General features: G+C 37.2%; 1 protein-coding gene across 1 annotated transcript; it reads left to right on the top strand.

Annotated features, from left to right (window-relative positions):
* The first annotated feature begins 15957 nt into the window (after nucleotides 1–15957).
* LOC140143130 (5-hydroxytryptamine receptor 7-like) lies at nucleotides 15958–17082 on the top strand. Its single transcript, XM_072165185.1, has one exon. It carries the CDS (start codon nucleotides 15958–15960, stop codon nucleotides 17080–17082), a length of 1125 nt encoding a protein of 374 aa, XP_072021286.1.
* Nucleotides 17083–20654: the final 3572 nt, after the last annotated feature.

Raw genomic sequence — 20654 nt, 5'->3', positions numbered from 1 at the left:
ACTGAAGACAACACTTCCCTGTGTGTTATATATTGCTATCTACTGTAGACAACACATGTGTGTTGTATTTAGAGAATAAAGGTATTGTTCTTAGCCCCAGGAGTGCATCTGTCGTCTTATATAACACGGGCGACATCATTATTTTAAGTAAAACAACGAGGCGAAGCCGAGTTGTTTTACGCCAAAATAATGATGTCGCCCGTGTTATATGAGACGATAGATGCACGACAGCGGCTAAAAACAATACCTTTATTCTCATTCTTAAACACTTCAATTCAAATAAAAATATCATACACATTTTAATCAAATTTAATCTACATTTTGCAAGGAATTACCTATGGCTTAAAATCGATCAGTCTCGTTGTTGCTGTGCGCCTCCGATTGATCCAAATAGCGAGTACGGGTATCGCGTTGACGCACACGCGCTGACCCGTGTGATATCGTGTCATATCACACGGGTAAAGCTGGGTAAGAACCAATAAGATTGCAGGAACGTTCTCAAGTGCTTAAGAATGCTATCTACTGTATACAACACTTCCCTGTGTGTTGTATTGCTATCTACTGGAGACAACACTTCCCTGTGTGTTGTATTGCTATCTACTGAAGACAACACTTCCCTGTGTGTTATATTGCTATCTATTGAAGGCAACACTTCCCTGTGTGTTATATTGCTATCTACTGGAGACAACACTTCCCTGTGTGTTATATTGCTATCTACTGAAGACAACACTTCCCTGTGTGTTATATTGCTATCTACTGAAGACAACACTTCCATGTGTGTTATATTGCTATCTACTGAAGACAACACTTCCATGTGTGTTATATTGCTATCTACTGAAGACAACACTTCCATGTGTGTTATCCCAGCAAACACAAAAACGTTTTAAAAACGTTTTTATTAAGTTATATTTTGGCTTTTGGTTTACATAAAAACGTTTTAATAACATTAAAATGTCGGGTTATATAAAGGTCATGAAAACGTTTTAAAACGTTTTGTATGAAAACACACTACAACAATATTTTTAAAATGTTTTCAAAATGTTATTGTAAACTATTTTTGCAAACATTTTTTGCCAAATATTTTGTCAACACTTAAATAACATTATGTTAAAATATTTGCACTCAGCAAACACAGAAATGTTCTTAAAATGTTTTTTTCAAAACGTTTTAATAACATTTAAATGTCGGGTTATATAAAGGTCATGAAAACGTTTTTAAAACGTTATTGCAAATATTTTGGGCAAACATTTTTCGTAAAATATTTTTTCAACCCCAAAATAACATTCTGTTTAGAATGTTTTTTATCAAGTTTTCAAAAATATTTTTGGAATGTTATTAAAACGTTTTATACCCTTTATATAACCCGACATTTAAACGTTTTCTCTAAAACATTTTTTGTTTGCTGAGCAGTAGCTTATCAAAAAATGATTTTTAATGTTATGAAAACGTTATATACCCTTAATATACCATTTATATAACCCGACATTTAAACGTTTTCTGACAACCTTTTATAACCTTTGGCGAATGATGTCGAAAACGTTTTGTGTTTGCTGGGATATTGCTATCTACTAAATACAATACTTTCCTGTGTGTTATATTGCTATCTACGGGAGACAACACTTCCCTGTGTGTTATATTGCTATCTACTGGAGACAACACTTTCCTGTGTGTTGTATTGCTATCTACTGGAGACAACACTTCCCTGTGTGTTGTATTGCTATTTACTGAAGACAACACTTCCCTGTGTGTTGTATTACTATCTACTGAAGACAACACTTCCCTGTGTGTTATATTGCTATCTACTGGAGACAACACTTTCCTGTGTGTTGTATTGCTATCTACTGGAGACAACACTTCCCTGTGTGTTGTATTGCTATTTACTGAAGACAACACTTCCCTGTGTGTTGTATTACTATCTACTGAAGACAACACTTCCCTGTGTATTATATTGCTATCTACTGTAGACAACACTTCCCTGTGTGTTGTATTGCTATCTACTGAAGACAACACTTCCCTGTGTGTTGTATTGCTATCTACTGAAGACAACACTTCCCTGTGTGTTATATTGCTATCTACTGTAGACAACACTTCCCTGTGTGTTGTATTGCTATCTACTGAAGACAACACTTCCCTGTGTGTTGTATATGTATCTACTGAAGACAACACTTCCCCGTGTGTTATATTGCTATCTACTAAATACAATACTTTCCTGTGTGTTGTATTGCTATCTACTGAAGACAACAATTCCCTGTGTGTCGCATTGCTATCTACTGAAGACAACAATTCCCTGTGTGTTGTATTACTATCTACTAAAGACAACACTGTCCTGTGTGTTATATTGCTATCTACTAAATACAATACTTTCCTATGTGTTGTATTGCTATCTACTGAAGACAACAATTCCCTGTGTGTCGCATTGCTATCTACTGAAGACAACAATTCCCTGTGTGTTGTATTACTATCTACTAAAGACAACACTGTCCTGTGTGTTATATTGCTATCTACTAAATACAATACTTTCCTGTGTGTTGTATTGCTATCTACTGAAGACAACACTTTCCTGTGTGTTATATTGCTATCTACTGAAGACAACACTTCCCTGCGTGTTATATTGCTATCTACTAAATACAACACTTCCCTGTGTGTTATATTGCTATCTACTGTAGACAACACTTCCCTGTGTGCCGTATTGCTATCTACTGAAGACTACACTTCCCTGCGTGTTATATTGCTATCTACTAAATACGACACTTCCCTGTGTGTTGTATTGCTATCTACTGAAGACAACCCTTTCCTGTGTGTTATATTGCTATCTACTAAATGCAACACTTCCCTGTGTGTTGTATTACTATCTACTGAAGACAACACTTCCCTGTGTGTTGTATTGCTATCTACTGAAGACAACACTTCCCTGTGTGTTGTATTGATATCTACTGAAGACAACACTTCCCTGTGTGTTATATTGCTATCTACTGAAGACAACACTTCCCTGTGTGTTGTATTACTATCTACTGTAGACAACACTTCCCTGTGTGTTGTATTGCTATCTACTGAAGACAACACTTCCCTGTGTGTTGTATTACTATCTACTGAAGACAACACTTCCCTGTGTGTTGTATTGATATCTACTGAAGACAACACTTCCCTGTGTGTTATATTGCTATCTACTGAAGACAACACTTCCCTGTGTGTTGTATTACTATCTACTGTAGACAACACTTCCCTGTGTGTTGTATTGCTATCTACTGAAGACAACACTTCCCTGTGTGTTGTATTACTATCTACTGTAGACAACACTTCCCTGTGTATTATATTGCTATCTACTGAAGACAACACTTCCCTGTGTGCTGTATTGCTATCTACTGAAGACAACACTTCCATGTGTGTTATATTGCTATCTACTGAAGACAACACTTCCCTGTGTGTTATATTGCTATCTACTGAAGACAACACTTCCCTGTGTGTTGTATTACTATCTACTGAAGACAACACTTCCCTGTGTGTTATATTGCTATCTACTGAAGACAACACTTCCTTGTGTGTTATATTGCTATCTACTGGAGACAACACTTCCCTGTGTGTTGTATTCCCAGCAAACACAAAAACGTTTTAAAAACGTTTTTAATAAGTTATATTTTAGCTTTTGGTTTACATAAAAACGTTTTAATAACATTAAAATGTCGGGTTATATAAAGATCATGAAAACGTTTTAAAACGTTTTGTATGAAAACACACTCCAACAATATTTTAAAAATGTTTTCAAAAATGTTATTGTAAACAATTTTTGCAAACATGTTTTGCCAAATATTTTGTCAACATTTAAATAACATTATGTTAAAATATTTGCACCCAGCAAACACAGAAATGTTCTTAAAATGTTTTTTTTTCAAAACTTTTTAATAACATTTAAATGTCGGGTTATATAAAGGTCATGAAAACGTTTTTAAAACGTTATTGTAAATATTTTGGGCAAACATTTTTCACAAAATATTTTTTCAACCCCAAAATAACATTCTGTTTAGAATGTTTTGTATCAAGTTTTGAAAAATGTTTTTGGAATGTTATTAAAACGTTTTTATACCCTTTATATAACCCGACATTTAAACGTTTTCTGTAAAACATTTTTTGTTTGCTGAGCAGTAGATTATCAAAAAAATGATTTTTAATGTTATGAAAATGTTTTATACCCTTAATATACCCTTTATATAACCCGACATTTAAACGTTTTCTGACAACCTTTTATAACCTTTTGCGAATGATGTCGAAAACGTTTTGTGTTTGCTGGGTTGCTATCTACTGAAGACAACACTTCCTTGTGTGTTGTATAGGTATCTACTGAAGACAACACTTCCCTGTGTGTTATATTGCTATCTACTGTAGACGAACACTTCCCTGTGTTTTATATTGCTATCTACTGAAGACAACACTTCCCTGTGTGTTGTATTGCTATCTACTGAAGACAACACTTCCCTGTGTGTTATATTGCTATCTACTGGAGACAACACTTCCCTGTGTGTTGTATTACTATCTACTGGAGACAACACTTCCCTGTGTGTTATATTGCTATCTACTGAAGACAACACTTCCCTCTGTGTTGTATTGCTATCTACTGAAGACAACACTTCCCTGTGTGTTATATTGCTATCTACTGAAGACAACACTTCCCTGTGTGTTGTATTGCTATCTACTGGAGACAACACTTCCCTGTGTGTTGTATTGCTATCTACTGGAGACAACACTTCCCTGTGTGTTATATTGCTATCTACTGAAGACAACACTTCCCTCTGTGTTGTATTGCTATCTACTGAAGACAACACTTCCCTGTGTGTTATATTGCTATCTACTGAAGACAACACTTCCCTGTGTGTTATATTGCTATCTACTGAAGACAACACTTCCCTCTGTGTTGTATTGCTATCTACTGAAGACAACACTTCCCTGTGTGTTATATTGCTATCTACTGTAGACGAACACTTCCCTGTGTTTTATATTGCTATCTACTGTAGACAACACTTCCCTGTGTGTTGTATTGCTATCTACTGAAGACAACACTTCCCTGTGTGTTGTATTGCTATCTACTGAAGACAACACTTCCTTGTGTGTTGTATAGGTATCTACTGAAGACAACACTTCCCTGTGTGTTGTATTGCTATCTACTGAAGACAACACTTCCCTGTGTGCTGTATTGCTATCTACTGAAGACAACACTTCCATGTGTGTTATATTGCTATCTACTGAAGACAACACTTCCCTGTGTGTTATATTGCTATCTACTGAAGACAACACTTCCCTGTGTGTTGTATTACTATCTACTGAAGACAACACTTCCTTGTGTGTTATATTGCTATCTACTGGAGACAACACTTCCCTGTGTGTTGTATTCCCAGCAAACACAAAAACGTTTTAAAAACGTTTTTAATAAGTTATATTTTAGCTTTTGGTTTACATACACACGTTTTAATAACATTAAAATGTCGGGTTATATAAAGATCATGAAAACGTTTTAAAACGTTTTGTATGAAAACACACTCCAACAATATTTTTAAAATGTTTTCAAAAATGTTATTGTAAACAATTTTTGCAAACATGTTTTGCCAAATATTTTGTCAACATTTAAATAACATTATGTTAAAATATTTGCACCCAGCAAACACAGAAATGTTCTTAAAATGTTTTTTTTTTTTTTTTTTAATAACATTTAAATGTCGGGTTATATAAAGGTCATGAAAACGTTTTTAAAACGTTATTGTAAATATTTTGGGCAAACATTTTTCGCAAAATATTTTTTCAACTCCCAAAATAACATTCTGTTTAGAATGTTTTGTATCAAGTTTTGAAAAATGTTTTTGGAATGTTATTAAAACGTTTTTATACCCTTTATATAACCCGACATTTAAACGTTTTCTGTAAAACATTTTTGTTTGCTGAGCAGTAGATTATCAAAAATGATTTTAATGTTATGAAAATGTTTTATACCCTTAATATACCCTTTATATAACCCGACATTTAAACGTTTTCTGACAACCTTTTATAACCTTTTGCGAATGATGTCGAAAACGTTTTGTGTTTGCTGGGTTGCTATCTACTGAAGACAACACTTCCTTGTGTGTTGTATAGGTATCTACTAGAAGACAACACTTCCCTGTGTGTTATATTGCTATCTACTGTAGACGAACACTTCCCTGTGTTTTATATTGCTATCTACTGAAGACAACACTTCCTTGTGTGTTGTATAGGTATCTACTGAAGACAACACTTCCCTGTGTGTTGTATTGCTATCTACTGAAGACAACACTTCCCTGTGTGTTATATTGCTATCTACTGTAGACGAACACTTCCCTGTGTTTTATATTGCTATCTACTGAAGACAACACTTCCCTGTGTGCTGTATTGCTATCTACTGAAGACAACACTTCCCTGTGTGTTATATTGCTATCTACTGAAGACAACACTTCCCTGTGTATTATATTGCTATCTACTGAAGACAACACTTCCCTGTGTGTTGTATTGCTATCTACTGAAGACAACACTTCCCTGTGTGTTATATTGCTATCTACTGAAGACAACACTTCCCTGTGTATTATATTGCTATCTACTGAAGACAACACTTCCCTGTGTGTTGTATTGCTATCTACTGAAGACAACACTTCCCTGTGTGTTATATTGCTATCTACTGTAGACGAACACTTCCCTGTGTTTTATATTGCTATCTACTGAAGACAACACTTCCCTGTGTGTTGTATTGCTATCTACTGAAGACAACACTTCCATGTGTGTTATATTGCTATCTACTGAAGAGAACACTTCCCTGTGTGTTGTATTGCTATCTACTGAAGACAACACTTCCTTGTGTGTTGTATAGGTATCTACTGAAGACAACACTTCCCTGTGTGTTGTATTGCTATCTACTGAAGACAACACTTCCTTGTGTGTTGTATAGGTATCTACTGTAGACGAACACTTCCCTGTGTTTTATATTGCTATCTACTGGAGACAACACTTCCCTGTGTGTTATATTGCTATCTACTGAAGACAACACTTCCCTGTGTGTTATATTGCTATCTACTGGAGACAACACTTCCCTGTGTATTATATTGCTATCTACTGAAGACAACACTTCCCTGTGTGTTGTATTGCTATCTACTGAAGACAACACTTCCCTGTGTGTTATATTGCTATCTACTGTAGACGAACACTTCCCTGTGTTTTATATTGCTATCTACTGAAGACAACACTTCCCTGTGTGTTATATTGCTATCTACTGAAGACAACACTTCCCTGTGTGTTATATTGCTATCTACTGGAGACAACACTTCCCTGTGTATTATATTGCTATCTACTGAAGACAACACTTCCCTGTGTGTTGTATTGCTATCTACTGTAGACAACACTTCCCTGAGTGTTGTATTGCTATCTACTGAAGACAACACTTCCCTGTGTGTTGTATTGCTATCTACTGAAGACAACACTTCCCTGTGTGTTGTATTGCTATCTACTGAAGACAACACTTCCCTGTGTGTTATATTGCTATCTACTGAAGACAACACTTCCCTGTGTATTATATTGCTATCTACTGAAGACAACACTTCCCTGTGTGTTGTATTGCTATCTACTGAAGACAACACTTCCCTGTGTGTTATATTGCTATCTACTGTAGACGAACACTTCCCTGTGTTTTATATTGCTATCTACTGTAGACAACACTTCCCTGTGTGTTATATTGCTATCTACTGTAGACAACACTTCCCTGTGTGTTGTATTGCTATCTACTGAAGACAACACTTCCCTGTGTGTTATATTGCTATCTACTGTAGACGAACACTTCCCTGTGTTTTATATTGCTATCTACTGAAGACAACACTTCCCTGTGTGTTGTATTGCTATCTACTGTAGACAACACTTCCCTGAGTGTTGTATTGCTATCTACTGAAGACAACACTTCCCTGTGTGTTGTATTGCTATCTACTGAAGACAACACTTCCCTGTGTGTTGTATTGCTATCTACTGAAGACAACACTTCCCTGTGTGTTATATTGCTATCTACTGAAGACAACACTTCCCTGTGTATTATATTGCTATCTACTGAAGACAACACTTCCCTCTGTGTTGTATTGCTATCTACTGAAGACAACACTTCCCTGTGTGTTGTATTGCTATCTACTGAAGACAACACTTCCCTGTGTGTTATATTGCTATCTACTGAAGACAACACTTCCCTGTGTGTTGTATTGCTATCTACTGAAGACAACACTTCCATGTGTGTTATATTGCTATCTACTGAAGACAACACTTCCCTGTGTGTTGTATTGCTATCTACTGAAGACAACACTTCCTTGTGTGTTGTATAGGTATCTACTGAAGACAACACTTCCCTGTGTGTTGTATTGCTATCTACTGAAGACAACACTTCCCTGTGTGTTATATTGCTATCTACTGTAGACGAACACTTCCCTGTGTTTTATATTGCTATCTACTGAAGACAACACTTCCCTGTGTGTTGTATTGCTATCTACTGAAGACAACACTTCCATGTGTGTTATATTGCTATCTACTGAAGACAACACTTCCCTGTGTGTTGTATTGCTATCTACTGAAGACAACACTTCCTTGTGTGTTGTATAGGTATCTACTGTAGACGAACACTTCCCTGTGTTTTATATTGCTATCTACTGGAGACAACACTTCCCTGTGTGTTATATTGCTATCTACTGAAGACAACACTTCCCTGTGTTTTATATTGCTATCTACTGAAGACAACACTTCCCTGTGTGTTATATTGCTATCTACTGAAGACAACACTTCCCTGTGTGTTGTATTGCTATCTACTGAAGACAACACTTCCTTGTGTGTTGTATAGGTATCTACTGTAGACGAACACTTCCCTGTGTTTTATATTGCTATCTACTGGAGACAACACTTCCCTGTGTGTTATATTGCTATCTACTGAAGACAACACTTCCCTGTGTTTTATATTGCTATCTACTGGAGACAACACTTCCCTGTGTGTTATATTGCTATCTACTGAAGACAACACTTCCCTGTGTTTTATATTGCTATCTACTGAAGACAACAATTCCCTGTGTGTTGTATTGCTATCTACTGAAGACAACAATTCCCTGTGTGTTGTATATGTATCTACTGGAGACAACACTTCCTTGTGTGTTATATTGCTATCTACTGAAGACAACACTTCCCTGTGTGCTGTATTGCTATCTACTGAAGACAACACTTCCCTGTGTGCTGTATTGCTATCTACTGAAGACAACACTTCCCTGTGTGTTATATTGCTATCTACTGAAGACAACACTTCCCTGTGTGTTGTATTGCTATCTACTGAAGACAACACTTCCCTGTGTGTTGTATTGCTATCTACTGAAGACAACACTTCCTTGTGTGTTGTATAGGTATCTACTGAAGACAACACTTCCCTGTGTGTTGTATTACTATCTACTGAAGACAACACTTCCCTGTGTTTTATATTGCTATCTACTGAAGACAACAATTCCCTGTGTGTTGTATTGCTATCTACTGAAGACAACAATTCCCTGTGTGTTGTATATGTATCTACTGGAGACAACACTTCCATGTGTGTTGTATTACTATCTACTGAAGACAACACTTCCCTGTGTGTTGTATTGCTATCTACTGAAGACAACACTTCCCTGTGTGTTGTATTGCTATCTACTGAAGACAACACTTCCCTGTGTTTTATATTGCTATCTACTGAAGACAACACTTCCTTGTGTGTTATATTGCTATCTACTGAAGACAACACTTCCCTGTGTGTTGTATTGCTATCTACTGAAGACAACACTTCCCTGTGTGTTGTATTGCTATCTACTGAAGACAACACTTCCTTGTGTGTTGTATAGGTATCTACTGAAGACAACACTTCCCTGTGTGTTGTATTGCTATCTACTGAAGACAACACTTCCTTGTGTGTTGTATAGGTATCTACTGAAGACAACACTTCCCTGTGTGTTGTATTGCTATCTACTGAAGACAACACTTCCTTGTGTGTTGTATAGGTATCTACTGTAGACGAACACTTCCATGTGTGTTATATTGCTATCTACTGAAGACAACACTTCCCTGTGTGCTGTATTGCTATCTACTGAAGACAACACTTCCCTGTGTGTTATATTGCTATCTACTGAAGACAACAATTCCCTGTGTGTTGTATATGTATCTACTGAAGACAACACTTCCATGTGTGTTATATTGCTATCTACTGAAGACAACACTTCCCTGTGTGTTGTATTACTATCTACTGAAGACAACACTTCCCTGTGTGCTGTATTGCTATCTACTGAAGACAACACTTCCCTGTGTGCTGTATTGCTATCTACTGAAGACAACACTTCCCTGTGTGTTATATTGCTATCTACTGAAGACAACACTTCCCTGTGTGTTGTATTGCTATCTACTGTAGACAACACTTCCCTGTGTGTTATATTGCTATCTACTGAAGACAACACTTCCCTGTGTGCTGTATTGCTATCTACTGAAGACAACACTTCCCTGTGTGTTATATTGCTATCTACTGAAGACAACACTTCCCTGTGTGTTGTATTGCTATCTACTGAAGACAACACTTCCCTGTGTGTTATATTGCTATCTACTGAAGACAACACTTCCCTGTGTGTTGTATTGCTATCTACTGAAGACAACACTTCCCTGTGTGTTATATTGCTATCTATTGAAGGCAACACTTCCCTGTGTGTTGTATTGCTATCTACTGAAGACAACACTTCCCTGTGTGTTATATTGCTATCTACTGAAGACAACACTTCCCTGTGTGTTGTATTGCTATCTACTGAAGACAACAATTCCCTGTGTGTTGTATTGCTATCTACTGAAGACAACAATTCCCTGTGTGTTGTATTACTATCTACTGCAGACAACACTTCCTTGTGTGTTATATTGCTATCTATTGAAGGCAACACTTCCCTGTGTGTTGTATTGCTATCTACTGAAGACAACACTTCCCTGTGTGTTATATTGCTATCTACTGAAGACAACACTTCCCTGTGTGTTGTATTGCTATCTACTGAAGACAACACTTCCCTGTGTGTTATATTGCTATCTACTGAAGACAACACTTCCCTGTGTGTTGTATTGCTATCTACTGAAGACAACAATTCCCTGTGTGTTGTATATGTATCTACTGAAGACAACAATTCCCTGTGTGTTGTATTACTATCTACTGCAGACAACACTTCCTTGTGTGTTGTATAGGTATCTACTGAAGACAACACTTCCCTGTGTGTTGTATTACTATCTACTGCAGACAACACTCCCATGTGTGTCATGATGCAGTCATGTCTACAGTAGAATTCATCTCGACCTTTGCAGGACTTAACCCCATTAAAAGCTATTAAACCAAGATAACACTCATTGAAACAGCTCAACTGATTAAATCGGATCTTCTCTGGTTGTGCACAAGTGACTGTTTTCATGTGCGATATCGCAATAAAGCTGGTATTCATAGCTTCAGTTGGGTAACCGATTATAAAGGAAACGAAAGGAAACAATGTTATGTGTGGCTTTGTTCACGAAATCAGACAATGTCGTGCTTTTTGTAAACCAGCATTCTTGAAAATGAGCAACATAATGATTTTTGACTTAACACGGTTTAGAAATAATTTCTTCATATTTTTGGTGTTATCTGTCGTTTACATATCCTTCCTAAAACACCAAAGTACGAGTATTTCCAAACATCTAAATTTGCTAAAATTTAGGACATGTTACAAAACTATATTGTCTAGAATTTTAGAAGAGTACTTTTAATATTGGCCGGTTATTTTTCACACAGCGACGTTAACTAGGCAATGTACTATTACCTATAACATTAACTAAAACACCAAAGTACGAATATTTCCAAACATCTAAATTAGCTAAAATTTAGGACATGTTAAAAACTATATTTTCTAGAACTTTAGAAGAGTACTTTTAATATTGGCCGGTTATTTTTCACACAGCGACGTTAACTAGTCATATCCCCATACTGTTAACGTAGGGCTATTTGTAAAAAGGTCACGCGTCAATGGGAAAGAGCACTGTGTATTGTGTATAGGAAAACGGACAGTAACTGCAGTATGTTGTATTACTATCTACTGAAGACAACACTTCCTTGTGTGTTGTATTAGAGTCACGCGGTAGCCGTGACCAGCAAGTTTTTACAGCAGAGGTCCGTGGCCTAATGGTTAGAGCACTTGACTCCAGATACGCTATCCCAAGTTCGAAACCCGGTGACCAACTGATTTCTTTTTTCAATGTTTTATAAACAATTTATTGTCATTAATCAAGGATAACATAATTTTAAACATCCAGTGCTATTGTGATATTATTTTTTTTATTAAAGCAAGTTGTTTGATTCTCAGGGAAATTGTTTATTGTGTTAAGGGCCTATTTAAAAACACAGCATAGTGTGATACAACACCATCAAGGATCAAAAGAAATCTGAATAACACAAGAAACTAGATCAGGTATTATAGGGTATGCAATACGACGTTACTCATTGTTATTCTCATTTAAATATATTTTGTCCTACCACGGGCAAATTCGCATGATAATAGGACAATAAAACATGATTGTGATATTTATGTATGAATGGTTGTTGAATCGATTTAAAGACCTGACTCTCTGTCATCTTCAGCTATCATAGAACATGACAATTGTCATACCGTCCCGGTAGGTTGATTACAAACACTCTGTAGGTGTTGAAAATTGTTCCGCTAGTATGGAAGGCCAGCAGGAAAAAAAAAATCCAAATAACATTTATCAAGCATATATAGTACGGAAGCGTCTATGTGACACAACTTGACAAGATAATTATCTTGCCATGTGGACTTATTATCAGCATTATGTCAACATGACAAGAACAAACAAGTCAACATGGCAAGATTAATTATCATGCTAAGTCGACATACCAAAAATGGATGTCGTCTTCGCGAAATAAATTATTATGCCAAGTCAATTTAGCAACAAATTAATGTCTACATAGCAGGATATTTTGTCACGTCCAGTTGACTTAAAAAACAATATAAGTCAACATGGTAAGATAAATTATCATACCAAGGAATAGTAATTTTTTTTTTCGTATTATTTAAATTATTGAAAAGCATCCTCGGGATGTAGTGGAGGGCGGCCTGAAATTAAAGGGAAAATTACATCTCAAAAGACCGCCGACAACCGCCGCTCAATAGGGATATCCAACTAGAATGCCCCGCAGGGCTACAAAGAACCACAAACCGCGAAAATTGGATATCCAGCTAGATTGCCCCGCAGGACTCAGGAACCACAAATCTTGAAATATGGATAGGCCTATCCTACAAATTAAAACCACAAACCGCGAAAAACCGCCAACAACTGCCGCTCAATAGAAATATTCAACTATATTGCGCCGCAGGGCTACAAAGAACCACAAACCACGAAATTTGGATATCCAACTAGATTGCCCCGCAGGGCTATAAAGAACCACACACCGTGAAATATGGATGTCCAACAAGTTTTAACTATAAATTAGCCCTCGATAGAGGGCAAGGCTTGAAGGATTAGGGAAATTATAACCACGAACCGCGAAAGTTGCCTTAACAAGCAATATAAGTCAACATGGTAAAATAAATTATCATACCAAGTAGCCTAATAGTAATTTTTTGACACCGTATAATTCAAATGATTGAAAAGCATGCTCGGGATGTAGAGGAGGGGGCGGCCCGAAATTAAAGGGAAAATTAAAACCACAAATCTCAAAAGACCGCCGACAACCGCCGCTCAATAGGGATATCCAACTATCCAGGGCTACAAAGAACCACAAACCGCGAAATTTGGATATCCAGCTAGATTTTCCCGGAGGACTCAGGAACCACAAATCTTGAAATATGGATATCCTACAAATTAAAACCACAAACCGCGAAAAACCGCCAACAACTGCCGCTCAATAGAAATATCCAACTAGATTGCCCCGCAGGGCTACAAAGAACCACAAACCGCGAAATTTGGATATCCAACAAGCTTAAACAATAAATTAGCCCCGATAGAGGACAGGGCTTGAAGAATAAAGGAATACCACGAACCGCGAAAGACCGCCAACAACCGCCGCTCAATAGAGATATCCAACTAGATTGCCTGCAGGGCTACAAAGAACCACAAACGGCGAAATTTGGATATCCAACTAGATTGCCCCAGAGCTACAAAGAACCACGTACATTTTAGTTATAGGTCTAACTACATAATCGTATTTTTTGTTGTCATAAATCAAGGATAATATTATTCAAACTTCTATTTTTCGCTTTATTCGTCTTATGGAGTACTTCGTAACCGGATGACTTTTCAAGCTTGGAGCTACTCGGCTTCATTCATAAAAAGAAAGGAAATCTACCAAAAAACGTTGACAACGTAAAGAAAGCAGCAAGTTCAAAAGCCCCACCTCGGCTCACTTTTTGAAACTTGGTCCCATTTTGAACATCAACATCAACAGCAAAATCGGCGTTTTTATTTTATTTTTTTAAAACAAAATACAGCGTTTAATTCCAACAAGTTATAACGTTTTAATAATAGCATGACTGGCATTATATGCCTACTTGTTATTCATTTAATTCGATCATTAATCATGATATTAATATTATAAAACAAAACATATAGGATGTTGGCTTACCATGCAAGAGCAAGATTATAACCTTTCTGATCTTACAAATTAATATCGCATCGGCACGTTAAAGACACATAACACATCTGGAAATGTTTGAAGTTGATAATATTATGATCAAGTTTAAATCAGTCCCAGGAAATCAGTACATTTTACAAATGGGACCAAGTTTCAAAAAGTGAGCCGAGGTGGGGCTTTTTGAACTTGCTGCTTTCTTTACGTTGTCAACGTTTTTTTGGTAGATAGGTATCTACTGTAGACAACACTTCCCTGTGTGTTGTATTACTATCTACTGAAGACAACACTTTCCTGTGTGCTGTATTACTATCTACTGTAGACAACACTTCCCTGTGTGTTGTATTGCTATCTACTGAAGACAACACTTCCCTGTGTGTTCTATTGCTATCTACTGGAGACAACACTTCACTGTGTGTTGTATTGCTATCTACTGTAGACGAACACTTCCCTGTGTGTTGTATTGCTATCTACTGGAGACAACACTTCCCTGTGTGTTATATTGCTATCTACTGAAGACAACACTTCCCTGAATGCTGATTAGTATTTGACCTCGTCAAGTTATGCAGCCTACAAAATATACTAGACATGTTAATATATTTGTTACCCACCTGCATTTTATAGAGTAATCAATAGAAATACAAAAGAAACTGAATACTTATTACTTATACTCAAGGTCATTAACGAAATAGTTTTGGTTCACCATATCAGAAATGTAAAAAGCATTTTATTGGTCATCATAACAGGGTACGTGTTTATATTGTGCAATTATTAATTAATAACAAACATTCATATTGACAACCTGTCATATAGTCATATAGTGACGTCTTGTTTCATTGTGCAAAAAATAAGAATAGAACATATTTTGTGTGCATTGTTTTGAATATTAATTGTACAGAAATAAGAAATGCTTGGGGAATTTGCAACCGACAACATTATGTGACGACCCAATCACGCCAGATCAGTCGCTTGACACAATATATAATAATAAAGCTGCCTTGTGTAAAAGTACCACTCAACACTCTCCAAAAGCTGGCAACATCAGCGGCGTCGTCTTGAATTGTCATAAAGTGTCTTTTTCTTATAGAAAAATTCTGGCAGCTCTTCTTGAATACTTTGAACTTGATGAAAGCCGAAAGTAACCACAAACATCTTGTAGGAGCAATATCAACTTTTGACTGAAAATCAACATTCAAGTGTTATTATGTTACACTTAATTAAATGTGTATGACATTTCTTTCAACCGACAATCATTGATTGGCAATTTTTAAACATTATACTGGTAAACAGAAATGGATTCCACAACAATTACCACAGTGGTGACTGAAACAGGAACCATTACATTGGATTCATTTGAAGTCAACATATTCTATGCTATACTTTTACCTTTGCTTATTCTTGTAGCTGTAGCAATGAACTTAATAACCATAGCAGCATTTTGGAAAATGCCGATATTACGAGAGGAGCCAAGCGAGTTGCTGATATTGAATCTAGCGTGCTCAGATCTGCTGACAGGTATAACTGTATTACCGCTTGTATCTCCATTGTATATTACACCAGGCAATTGGCCTATAGGACAATTTGGTTGTGGTACCGTAGTGTTTTTCATGAATCTGAGCACAAGTGGAAGTCTTTTTGCTTTAACAACGATTAGCATAGATCGGTTCCTGTTGGTTTATATGGAATACCCACGATACATGAAGACAATGACACGTAATAGAGTTTATAAGACAGTCTTTGTGGGTTGGGCATTTGCTTTGATAACAGTAGTCGTTGAATTATCAGTTTGGGAGAAAGCCAAAACTATTGACATTACTGCAAGAAATATAGACTTTGAAAAGGTTTGCTTATCGCCGGCGCGGCGAGTCCAGGCATTCGCGCTTGCATTCTTTCTAATGCTCTTCGTATTTCCCGTTGTGTTAGTATGTGGTTTGAGCATTGCGTTCCTGTATCAACTACGACTTCGACTTCAGAAAATACGTAGAACGCATTCCACAGTAGGCCTACCAAGCGATAATCCGTCAAGGCCGGCAGAAAGTAATAGCGCTGGACCATCAGTTTCTATCGCTATCAAGATGCCCGAAGAAAGCGTGGGGTCCCAGTCCACAAGCCGGAATAGTAACAACGGAGAGCTGGATGTAAAAAACCGCTACCTCAAACCGGGTATAACTCTAGTTGGTGTTGTGCTTGCGATGGCAATTTGTATGTTACCTTTTTGTTTCTACGTGATCATCACGGAATCTGGTTGTGAACAATGCAACAAAACCGATGTTCTATATGGGCTACTGCTCATGCAGTTCTCTAATGCATGTATCGATCCACTGATATACGTTCTAACTCGTAGGAAGGTCAGAAAGTTCTATATTTCGGTGTTGACGAAATGCACAGCAAACTCAAATTTTGTGCCAAGATTCTAGTAATAGCTAAAAAAAGCTCAGTGATTTATAGTGCGTTACGCACAGGCACAACGCCTAAACGGTGATCCACAAGCCTCAGCACACTTTACAGGTTGTCGCTGACCACTACGGCCCCACAACCTTCCATAAACCATTAAACAACAAGGGACTACCCTGGACATTCCACAAATAACCTTCGCAACCAGGATCAGCTCCCCGAGTTTCGTACTGGTTACAAAATGGTCTCCGTACTATTCGCTGTAAAATGAAGATGATTTGACATGTTTCTGATGGTAAAATCTATAACTTGTTGTTTATAAACAATACGTGATTTGTTACCCCAATCACTACATAGCCGATAGAACGCTATTTGGTTAAAACACCGCTTGTATCTCCATTGTATATTACACCAGGCAATTGGCCTATGGGACAATTTGGTTGTGGTACCGAAGTGTTTTTTCATGAATCTGAGCACAAGTGGAAGTCTTTTTGCTTTAACAACGATTAGCATAGATCGGTTCCTGTTGGTTTATATGGAATACCCACGATACATGAAGATAATGACACGTAAAAGGGTGTATAAGATAGCCTTTGTGGGTTGGGTATTTGCTCTGCTGACAGTCGTCATTGAGTTATCACTTTGGGAGAAAGCTAAAACTATTGACATTACTGCAAGAAATATAGACTTTGAAAAGGTTTGCTTATCGCCGGCGCGGCGAGTCCAGGCATTCGCGCTTTCATTCTTTCTGATGCTCTTCGTATTTCCCGTTGTATTAGTATGTGGTTTGAGCTTTGCGTTCCTGTATCAACTACGACTTCGACTTCAGAAAATACATAGAACGCATTCCGCGGGAGGCCTATATACCAAGCGATAATCCGTCAAGGCCAACAGGCAGTAATAGCGCTGGACCATCAGTTTTTATCGCTACCAAGATGCCCGAAGAAAGCGTGGAATAGTAACAACCGAGAGCTTAATGTAAAAAACCGCTACATCAAACCGGGAATAACTCTCGTTGGTGTTGTACTTGCGATGGCAATTTGTATGTTACCATGGTTACCTTTTTGTTTCTATGTAACAATACCGATGTTCTATATGGTCTACTGCTCATGCAGTTCTCTAACGTATGCATCGATCCACTGATATACGTTCTAACTCGTAGAAAGGTCAGAAAGTTCTATATATGTTTCGGTGTTGACGAAATGCACAACAAACTCAAATTTTATGTCAAGATTCTAGTACTAGTAGCTAGGTCATCAAATAATAAAGTAAGAATATCCATAGAATATCGGAATAGGTCACACCCACGTTTTGTATATAGTGGGAAAAGGCGGGGGAAAAGTTTGGAAACAGTTTATATACGGTATTGTAATTATGACGTGCTTTATAATACAGTGAAATATTTTGAAAAGCATGAAGGGTTCAATACGTTACATGGACTGAATACGACAGTGTCAATGTCAGTTCAGTAGGTTAGGTTGTAGTTGTACCTTATTTGGCAATTGAAATTACATATTAATTAGTAGCTACGTCTATCACTGCACTGATAGCCAGATTAGAGTCTGGACCACAAACGGTGATCACAAACGCATCCTCCAACTTCTAGAGTCCGAAGGGTGATTAGCTGGAAATCCAATAACGATCGTTATAAACCGTAATTGGATCCTAACTCAAATCCTAACTCTAAGCTGTAAACTAAGCCCAAATCTTAAGCCTAAATATCAACATAACCGTAACCCTAATCGTAAACCTAAATCTAACTGTAATCCTAACATCGACCCTAACTCTAAGCTAACCCTATCCCTAACACTAACCATAACCCCGATGCTAATTCTGACCTTAATCCTAATAACCATAATCCTCACCTAAAATGCCCCAAACCCTATTCTATTACCCCCCCATCAATATGTATGGCACGAAATTAAATGGCTGAATATGCATGTAAAAAATATTTACACAAAAAAGTTTTGATGAATGGAAACTAAAAGAATAGGTTTGGTTCAATTTTGAAGCTTTCCTATTTACTTTATTATATCTTTTATATCGCGCCTTTTGTGGATGTAAGGCGGCCCTGATTTGGTAAAATGATCTAACTTGAAATTAAAATCGCTGTTTCTAGAAAAAGAGCTGTAAAGTTTGAACACTTGACGTTTTTCTTTTTGAATAAGATAAATTATTAAACAGATCTAATGTCTTAGAAAATATAAAAATCTCATTATTTGGTGGCATGGTGGTGATTTTAGGATGTCACCAAAGGAAAGAGCGCCCTCACATTACCCATGATATGGATTTATCTCAAAATGTCCTAATTTCAAGTTAGATCGTTTTACCAAATCAGGGCCGAAGGGCTTTTGCAACAAAACAAATTTACCCCTTTTCTAGAAACCACTTAATTTGCAATCAAATTTGAGCCCATTTGTTTGCATTACTTTATATAACTTGACTAATGCTTTCAAAATCAAAAAGAAAAGTTTAAATATCTCATTTACTTTTTTAATTATGAATTTGTAATTAAATTCGGGAAAATGGCATTTTTTGAGTATTTCCGAAGCTACACCTTTTGTTAGTTAAAATGATTTTTTCAAAAATAGTGACCCAAAAACAGTTCCCTTTTGTTTTAATAGGTAAAGAATATTCCATGCTACTAGTATACATCAAAAAAATAAAACAAAACAATTCTATATTCATTTTATGTTCAGATTTCCGGAAATTCCCTAAGATTTCCCAAACGGGAAATATACCATATCTCCGGAAGGGAAAGTGGTATGAAGGTCAAATAACCACCAAAATGTGTATTTTTCCCCACACTATAATGTCATGTCAATAACTCAATTTCAGCCAAAAGTGGATGGATGTAAGGGGTTTTGAAACAAAGCTCTTCATATACATATAACAATATAATGCTGAAGACCATTTATTGTACCAAATCTGAACCCTGTAGCTGCTTTATTTGCTGAGAAACGGCCGGCCCTTTGTTTTAACATTTGGGCCTCTAGGGCCCTAGCCTTAAACATCTAGGGCCAAAATGGGCAAAAGGCACATCTACAATTTAGGGCTCATACATGTGCCACATATGAGCCCTAGTGTCCTTGTAGCTTTTGAGCTAGCCTTGTCAATCTGTCGCCCCTTATTTTAACATTTGGGGCCCTGGGGCCCATAATATATAACAAATGGGGCCCATGTCTACTTGTATTTATAGAATACCCCTAATGCTATCAGTGTACCAACTGCTTCATCTGATGAGAAACAGCATGGTTTGTATTTTTACCTTTGGGCCCTGGGGCCCGTGACCTTTGACCTCTGGGGCCGAGATGGGCAAGAGGCACATCTACGGGGTAGGGCCCATAAGTGTACCGCATATGGGCCCTGGGGCCATTGTAGTTTTAGCGCTAATCTTGACAGAATGATGTGTTTGATAGGAGAAGGAGGAGGAGAAGGAGGAGATGGAGAAGAAACCACAGGATGGCAACATACCCTGCATGCTCTGCATGCGGGTATAAGGAGGAGGAGGAGGAGAATAAACCACAGGATACCCTGCATGCTCTGCAAGCGGGTATAAATACCACAGGGTGGCAATATACCCTGTATGCTCTGC

Source organism: Amphiura filiformis, chromosome 2, assembly GCF_039555335.1.
Source record: "Amphiura filiformis chromosome 2, Afil_fr2py, whole genome shotgun sequence".
NCBI lineage: Eukaryota > Metazoa > Echinodermata > Ophiuroidea > Amphilepidida > Amphiuridae > Amphiura > Amphiura filiformis.
This window is presented reverse-complemented; position numbering and strand designations above follow the sequence as displayed.

Bases quoted from the DNA above. Each gene is read 5' to 3' on its own strand.
- LOC140143130 (XM_072165185.1), top strand. From the start codon at position 15,958: ATGGATTCCACAACAATTACCACAGTGGTGACTGAAACAGGAACCATT.